General features: G+C 43.2%; 1 protein-coding gene across 2 annotated transcripts; it reads right to left on the bottom strand.

Moving 5' to 3' along the window:
- Positions 1-300: 300 nt before the first annotated feature.
- Positions 301-7,115, bottom strand: LOC121519603 (tRNA selenocysteine 1-associated protein 1-like). Of its 2 annotated transcripts, none has more exons than XM_041802372.1 (3): positions 6,779-7,115; positions 6,468-6,510; positions 301-2,762 (listed from the first exon to the last, which is right to left on the bottom strand). In XM_041802372.1, exons 1-3 carry the CDS (start codon positions 7,085-7,087, stop codon positions 2,626-2,628), a joined length of 489 nt encoding a protein of 162 aa, XP_041658306.1. In that variant the 5' UTR covers positions 7,088-7,115; the 3' UTR covers positions 301-2,625. The 2 variants fall into 2 exon arrangements, with proteins under 2 accessions (XP_041658306.1, XP_041658305.1); XM_041802371.1 differs by having other exon boundaries at positions 304-2,762; positions 6,468-6,513.
- Positions 7,116-8,680: the final 1,565 nt, after the last annotated feature.

Genomic DNA, 8,680 nt, shown 5'->3' with positions numbered 1-8,680 from the left:
TAATGAGTAAAAACATTAAAACCCAAAACAAGGAGGTCTAAGCTTTCTGCCAACTACAGGAAAGTGGCCAGTAGTTGGACTTTGACAACACATGGTGGTCAGCAGCACGCAGCGAGAGAATGATCACATTTCCTCCCACAACAGCCGATGCCTTTGACTTCAGGTTAAAGATGCAGTGTTTAACATTCAGAATGGTAAAAATGAAACAAAATATCTATAATTAAGCCAGTCTAAACTGCATATATAGAATTATTTTGTTTTTTATCGACTTTTTATTTAGCCTTTAATTCATTCATACATACATAGGGAGAGCCCCCTCCACGGACTCCGCCATCTTGAATTCTTGCATCATATTCTCTGGTTATTGCACATAAAGGAAACATATTTTACTGAGGAAAGCCACTTGGCCATCAACAGTAGCCTCTCAGTACTTTGAATAAACTTTACATGATTTACTTTCTACCTACGTAGATTTATAGTAGTCCTTTTTACTCCTACTCAGTTACCAAAGTAACTGTACTAAATGATTTGAGTACCATATTCTGGTCCTTTTCCCCCTCTGGCTATTGAGGTCCATGCTAAAAGCAGACCAGTGCTGTTGGACCTCTGCCCACCGTTTCTGTGAAGCCTGATCAGAAGAAATGTAGGAAGTTTGAATGGCAGCACATCATGGTGAACAGTGTCAGACTTTCTCAAGACTAGGAAGCTCCATCTCTATGATTTGCCCGTGCACATGTCAGGATAAGGCGTCCTGACTCCTGTTGGATTGGCGGAGTAGGATGAAGTGCACGGGGACCGGTCTCCTTATAGACACACTCTAAAATCTCTCCTGGTCATGTGCAGTGTTAATTTTGACAGCTCTTTTTTATTTAGTCTTAGTCTTTTGCCAAAAATATCTTTTAGTTTTAGTCATAATTCAGTCGTCTAAATTGTTTTAGTTGACAAAACTTCCCAACATTTTAGTCGACGAAATTCACAGTAAATTTAGTCAACTGATTGGATCTCTCCCCAACTTACCCCGCCCCCTGCAGCAAAAGCAGCTGTGATTGGATGTATGCCTAACCCTAGGTCTGATTGGATAAAGTCTCTGTCAAACATTTCCATCTCATTTTTATTTGTTGATTTAGTTTTAGTTTTTGTCCATATGCACTTGTTTTTATTAGTTACTGTCTCGTTTTTGTCAGGGGAAAAAGGCGATTAACGAAAACTATAACGAAAATAATTAGTCAACAAAATTAACACTGGTCATGTGACTTCTCTGCTGTAGCATCAAACTGTTCAAATCCAAGTAGTTTGTAAGTAAGATGTTAAAATCACAGCCATCTTTTATCTTCATTCATTGTTTCACACATGAAGATCTTTTCTGTTTCACACAAGCATTAAAAACCAAACCTGTTAGAAAATTAACCTCAGCAACTAAAATATCATGTGACAGCTACCACTGACCTATCAGGGATTTGAGGGGTTCTCACAAAGAAAGAATTAAACCAGAAGCCCTCGTAAACTCTGATATGAGGAACAAGGAAGCTCTGGAAGGGGGTAGTAGTAGCGGTCTCAGAACCGTAGGCTGCTCCTGCCCCGACCAGAGGGACAACTACACAACAACAGGCAGGTAAAACACGTTAGCTGATGCCCACTGGCAGAGGGAAAGTCAAAGAACTGACCTTGTCTGTTAGTCAGGGTCTAAGATGCCTTTATATCTCATTAAAACTAGAACGGCACCAACATTTTATACCTCTTTAGAAATGCTGCAGTTCCACCAAACTCATACATTTCTCTTCTGTGCAAAGACAAGAGTACGTTTTACTTCTAAACTTGTTTTATTGATAAATCATCTCCAGAAAGAAAATATATACAAAACATCAGCCATCAAGCAGCAGAAAATCTATGCTGCCTCAACTTCTGATAGAGTTCTTCAGTCCACCTCAGAAAATCATGCATGCAGTTTGACAGCGCTCTGCTGCCGGGGTGTACTGTTAGTCTAGAACACAAGGACACACAGCTTTCTGTCTGGAAAACAGTGATACATTATTCCTGTTGGGTATACGACAGGAAAACCATCAAATCAGATCACAGCTCCTCCATTAAGAAAGATAAAGAATGATATCCTGCAGATAAAAAATTCCTCTAATGAGCATCTAGAATGAGAAGCACACGGCCAGAGACAGTTAAGGCATAGTTGTCATCTTTGTCTTCATAAGACAATCTCTCAAAGTTTGGGTCTTTTTAAATGAGCTAAGTAACCTGATGAAATGTAACCCGGATCATCTGGGGGTTTCTCTGACAGAATCAGCAGGTGAAGAACTGACCTGGGACATTTACATGTTATAGTTGTGTACTTCTATGTAGTGTCAACTTCAGCAGCAGAGAAAACATATTTTGGAACCTTCCATCCAAACTGCCTCTCAGGAGATTAATAAAACCCTTTACTCTGCTGCAGGCTGACTTGTCTGACTTTTTTAAACCATCATGGTAGACACTGAAACTCATCTGTGTGTACTACAGGTATTAAAGAGCAACAATCTGTATGAGCTGCAGCTGCAGCTTTAGGACATCAGACAGTGGCAGATCATGGGTGGTACAAAAACAATTCAATATTTAAAGAAATGACAAGAAGAATTATTATCAAGACAGGGAGGGGATCGCTGATTCAACAGAGTCCAAGGGGTCCCAGTGACAGTTCATCATGGCGTCATAGAGCTCCTCACTGCGTTGCATAAAATCCCTGTTCCACTGCTCCACATCACATTCTGGTATGGGCTCTGCAAAAAAAAAAAAACCCAAAATGATTCAAACAACTCCACAGAATAGGCTAGTTATCTGAGCATGCAGACAAGAAGCATGGACTAATACTGGGTGGATAATGATGCATACGGATCACACTGGACACCTTTGGGTCTACCCTGCTGCAGCCTCCTCCATCAACATGACACACGCGTGCTGGAGTAAAGCTTGTATAGCGCTTTTCTAGTCATACGATTACTCGGAGCGCTTTTACACCACAGGTGTAACCTCGCCAAAAGCAGATGGATACGCCCGTTTCCGTGTTTCTCACTGGTTAATCCATCTTGCAAAGCTCCCGTCTGAACCGTTTGGGCCCGGTTAGAAAGTGACAGGACCAATCAGCAACGAGGGGCGGTACTTTCAGGCGCAGCAGAGTCGTGACGTAAGCAAGCAGCAGCAAGAGCTGGTGCAGTTATGGAGGAGGAACTTAGCGTGGATTCTGCTAAAGCATGAGTTTTATCAGAACTTGATGACATTTCTTCATTGAACGAAGAACAAAGAACAGCAGTGAGTTGTTTTCTTTTCAAAAACCACAAAAGTCGAGTACTGTCATGTCTACAGTCGCCATGTTTCGTGTTATTCCTCAGAATAGCGGCTACGTCACGTGTTTTGTGCTCTTATTGGCCCGTAGAGATGTGACAGACAGAACGTTCATCCAATCACACTCAAAGTTTTCTTTCAAAGCCTCTGCCTTTTGTCAAACGTTTCCTATTGAAGCTTTCCCAGATGTGTGAAACAAATCCATCTGGCATGTCAGGTTACCACAGGTGGGGATCGAACCCACAACTTACCAATTACAAGACCACCGACTCTACACAGCCACAGTCTCCCCCAATGCAGTGTTCGTAAGTCTGAACGTTAGACTGGAATGGACTAAAGTTGTGCGGGTGCGGATGTTGCATAAGCATAGGGGGATGATTAGAAATCCTGTGGAGCCGACAGAGACGTGCAGGGCTCTACGGTCCTCAACTACCACACCTTAATATTAAAAATATTCTTACAACAGCCAGTGATGTCTGAAACGGTGCAGTCTGTATGTGCATGCTGTAGACAGGGATTGTGCTCCAGTGTCACTGCATGTAATAATGTCAGGAGTGAACGCTGTGCTGCTGTGCTCATCTTTCTCTCAGTGCCGTTAAAAAATAACTGGACACGCCAGATGGATTTGTTTCACACATCTGGGAAAGCTTCAATAGGAAACGTTTGGGAAAAGGCAGAGGCTTTGAAACAAACTCGGAGGGTGATTGGGTGAACGTTCTGTCACATCTCTACGGGCCAAACAGAGCAACAAAACACGTGACGTAGCAGTTAATAAGCTGCGCAGCTACTGAGGAATAACGCGAAACATGGCGACTGTACACATGTCAGTCCTCGACTTTTGTGGTTTTTTGAAAAGAAAACAACTCACTGCTGTTCTTTGTTCTTCTTTTAACGAAGAAATGTTGCCAAGTTCCGATAAAACTTGCGCTTTAGCAGCATCCACACTAAGTTCCTCCTCCATAATTGCACCAGCCTCTTGTTGCTGCTTGTTTACGTCACGACTCTGCTGCGCCTGAAAGTACTGCCCCTCGTTGCTGATTGGTCCTGTCGCTTTCTAACTGGGCCCAAACGGTTCAGACAGGAGCTTTGAAGATGGATTCATCAATGAGAAACATGGAAACGGGTGAATCCATCTGCTTTGCAAGGTTAGTTTAAAAATGCATAACCTCAAAAATGTATAAGATATTAGTTGTGAAAGGGTGCTTTATAAACTGAACACTACTGACAAGGTCACATGAAATAAGATTGTACAAATATTAAAGAGTAAATGGAAATGAAGGATTGTAGAATTGTATGAGGGAATTTTTACAACCACCTGCATCCCCACATGTTCCTTATTCATGAAACCAAACAAGGAGAGGTCACACTGTCATTTGCTTAAGGGTAAAAAAAATAAATAAAAAAATAACAGAAAACACCTAAGGCTCACCTCTGAGCAAAAATTAGAAAGCCTTTGGTAAATAGGCTAAAAAGCCTAGGCGTTTTAACTTAAAGCCTTCAGCAGGAAAATAAAAACAGGTGATTGTTGACAGGTTTTAAGGCTGTGCAGCTCCCTCATCATGCAGTGAGAAAAGTGGTGCACTCCAACAAGGCAAGCTTAGAGCAAAACACAGACGTTACACAATCAGCAGGACCATCTTAGACCATCTTCATGAAGAAGAGGACAAACATTATTAACAATAGTAAAGGAATGGTTTTTCAGAGTGCTCCCAGTGCTCCACTAATCCTGATCATCTCTACTGAGGACAAGGTGACCTACACATATGTGGTGTAATCCAGCTCTTCTTTTAGTCCTGGACTTGTTGTAGCCTTTAAAGGTCACATATTTTATTCTTTAAGACAAGTTTATATCGGTCTTAGAGGTCCCCTAAACATTCCTGTGAGGATTGTTGCTGTAAAAAGCTCCAGTATTGATTTCTGCATGTTAAAACCCCTCTGTTTCAGCCCTGATCAGAACCAGCTGTTTCTGTGACTGTGGCCTTAGATGGTAATGAGCTGTCTGACTCCGCCCCTGACCACACCCCCCTCAGAATATGGATGCAGCGCTCCTGATGTTACAGACACTTTTATCCAAAGTTTAAGACCTGACTGGGATTTGAACCATCAATCTCCCAGACTGTGGTCAGCAGGGTAACCCACTGAGCTATCCAGCATCTCAGCTGGTAGCTGAGAGGACCAGGAGAGGAGGGCGGAACTTTCCTCCAAGTAGGGGAGGGCCAACCAAACCTGGGGGCGGGGCTTACACCCCTGGTGAGGTCTAGCGTTAAAATCTGAGAACGGCTTGTTTCAGCACACATTTTCTGAAAGGTGGAGAAAGAGGAGGCAGAGGGAATGGATTTTTCTGGTACTTGAGGGGATTGTGGACAGGGACACATGAATCAGTGATTTTTGAATACTATGTCCCTTTTAAAGGGATACTTCAACATTTTGGCAAATTCGCTCACTGCCATAACCTCTATAGTCTTAGTAATAGGTTCGTTACCTTTAGTTGTCCGTGCGAGCTATTTTTAGATCGGTGCTGCCGAGTTCGGAGCTGCTGTGCCAACTCAACGGAGTGGAGACTGACCTAAGAAACCACCTGCAGGGGAACACCTTGCTGCTTCTATGCGTTTGAGTATCAGTGACCCCCCGACTAAGAGTTTCCTTTTGAGCTGTTTTTTCAGAGCCCTCGTAAAATAAAATGCTCTAAGGCAGGATGCCAACTGTGCCACCATTGAATGATGTTAATGACGCTTCACTGTTGTAGTTAGTTTTACATAGTTTTTGATCCAAAAAATGTATTTGTTTTAAAGAGTACTGATGCTCAATAAAAGTGTATTTTCTCTGAGACACCTCATATGTATACCAGACATTTCCCCTGCCCGTTACTGTGCACACAGGTACTGTCTGTACTGTAGTGAGCTCGTCCTGGCAGTGCGCGCTCTGGAGGCCCACATTTATTTTCTGGCACATGTGCTTCACCTCCGCTGGTACAACTCCATCCTGGGGGAAACACTGTACTGATCACAGTGCTCTAAAATGTTGAAGCCTTATCTGGTGGTGGAAACTCTGCTCTACAGACTGAGGGCAGCTATTACAGCCATAAAAACAAGATTTCAGTTCAACAAAAAGGAGCTTTTAATAGAATATAAAGGCCTCATTACCTTCTGCATTTTCGTCCTCTACCCCCTCGGTCTCTTCATGGCTCTGCTGAGGAAAAACATCAAATACTGGAAATTATTTCTAAGATTCTCTAGAGGAACTCATCCATATACTTCAGTCACTGTGAGCAAACCTAAAGGTAACCTTTGACCTTACTGGTGACAGGCAGGCAAAACATATCCAGACAATTTGGTAAAGCTGCAGAGAGCATTTAACCTCCACTGGTGGAGACAGCCTGCACCTGGTCCGTCAACACCCCACACACATCAAATGTCTGTAGCTTTAAGAATGAGTGTGCACATTTTCTCCTCACCTCTACAGCAGACATGTCAGCGGACATGGGTGGCATCCCCATAGGAGGTGGAGGCATCATGTGGCCTGGCGGGGGGTATCCATAGGGCCCATAGTTGTAGTTGTAGCCACTATTGTAGCCAGTGTTGTAGCCGCTGTTGTAGCCAGTGTTATAACCAGTGTTACCATAGCCGCTGTACTGGTCGTAGCCACCCCACTGAGAGTAGTAGCCGCCCTGGCCTCCACTGCTATGGTTGCCATAGTAACTGGACTGGGACTGGTTGTAGCTGCTATGGTAGTTCTGGCCCTGGCCCCCATGGTAGCTGCTCATCTTTTGGCTGCAAAATAATTTAAATAAATAAATAAATAAGTATTAGCATTCAAAGAATGTAATGAACGAAACATTGAAAAATTAAGCTCATTTTCTGAAAGTCCCGCAGATCTACATATCCAAGTCATCAAAATCAAACAGTTCTACCTTCTGTTAGTGTCTACATGAGCAGCAGTCAGGTTAACAGCCTATGAGGGAAATGGCAAAATCAGAGAACAAGGGTTTGTTCCTCACAGAGTCACATCTACAGAGAGTATTTCACAGCACTGCTTATGTTACAGCCTTATTCTGAGATGGATTTCATTCATTATCGCCCCAAAATTCTAAATAAAATACTCCATAATGACACACTGAAAAAACAGTTTTAAACTTTTGCAAATATATTAAAAATAAAAAAACTGGAAAAAAATCTCATGCACACAAGTATTCACAGATTTTACCATGACACTCAAAATTGAGCTCAGGTCCTGTTTCCACTGACCATCCTTCAGATGTTCCTACAACGTGACTGGAGCCCACCTGTGGTAAATCCAGTTGACTGGACATGATTTGGAAAGGCTCACACCTGTCTGTATAATGTCCACAGTTGATAGTTGAGCATGTCGGGGCACAGACCAGCCATGAAGTCAAAGGAACTGTCTGTAGACCTCAGAGACAGGAGGCAGGCTACAGAAACATTTCTGCAGCCCTGAAGGTCCCAGTGAGAACAGCGGCCTCCATCATCCATTAATGGAAGTTTGGAACCACCAGGACTCTTCCTAGAGGCTGTCCAGCCAATCTCAGGGATCGGGCTAGGGCCTCATGCTGCGTTCCATTTGTGAACGTAACTTGTATTCAGACTTCTTCCTCCGACTTTCAACCTTAAGTGAAATGGAATGTATCTCCAAGTCCTACGTACAACTCGTGAACTCGTTCTTGCACAGAGTGCCCCGACCTCGACGTCACAACATGGTGGCACAAAGTCTTAAGTGTAGGAAAAACTTTGATTTTGACCTGTTTTCAGTCCTCTTGCCGTTTCTCAGTGCATTTTTAGAAATTGTAGACACAGCACCACCCTGCGTTTGCATGTCGTGTGCAGCAACGTTCTTTTAATACATGAAGTACTGCGCAATGTGCCGTTTTAAAGGTTTATCGGCTAACAACTGATCAGTGATGCTAAAACAATGACTGGCTAACTTAAGAACGTTGCCCATCGTTTTTCAGCCTTTCCCCGTTGTGACAAACGGAACAAAATGACTGGGAAATCCATTTTTCTTTTCAGATGAATGTAAGGACATTCCCAGGCCCGACTTCTGACCTCCAAGGTAAATGGAACACAGCATTAGTCAGGGAGGTGACCGAGAACCCGTTGGTCACTTTTACAGAGCTCAAACGTTGCTCTGAGGAGAGAGGAGAAGCTTCCAGAAGAACATCCATTTCTGCAGCACTCCAACAATCAGGCCTGTGTGGCAGAGTGGCCAGAGAGTAGACACTCCTCAGTAAAAGGCACACGACAGCCTGCCTGGAGTTTACCAAAAGGCACCTGAAGGAATCTCAGAGCATGGCAAACAAGATCCTCTGGTCTGATGGAACCAAGATTGAACTCATTGGCCT

The sequence above is a fragment of the Cheilinus undulatus genome, linkage group 13 (genome assembly GCF_018320785.1).
Source record: "Cheilinus undulatus linkage group 13, ASM1832078v1, whole genome shotgun sequence".
In the NCBI taxonomy this organism is placed as follows: Eukaryota; Metazoa; Chordata; class Actinopteri; order Labriformes; family Labridae; genus Cheilinus; species Cheilinus undulatus.
Note: the sequence above shows the minus strand (reverse complement) of the source record. Positions and strands in the feature narration are given on the sequence as shown.

What these genes read in the sequence shown, in the direction of transcription:
- LOC121519603 (XM_041802371.1), bottom strand. Translation starts at nt 7,087, where the DNA reads ATGAGCAGCTACCATGGGGGCCAGGGCCAGAACTACCATAGCAGCTAC. An exon ending in CTGACATGTCTGCTGTAGAG is followed by an intron (nt 6,514 to 6,778) that starts GTGAGGAGAAAA and finishes GTTTTTCCTCAG; the next exon opens with CAGAGCCATGAAGAGACCGA. An exon ending in AGAGGACGAAAATGCAGAAG is followed by an intron (nt 2,763 to 6,467) that starts GTAATGAGGCCT and finishes TTTTTTTTGCAG; the next exon opens with AGCCCATACCAGAATGTGAT.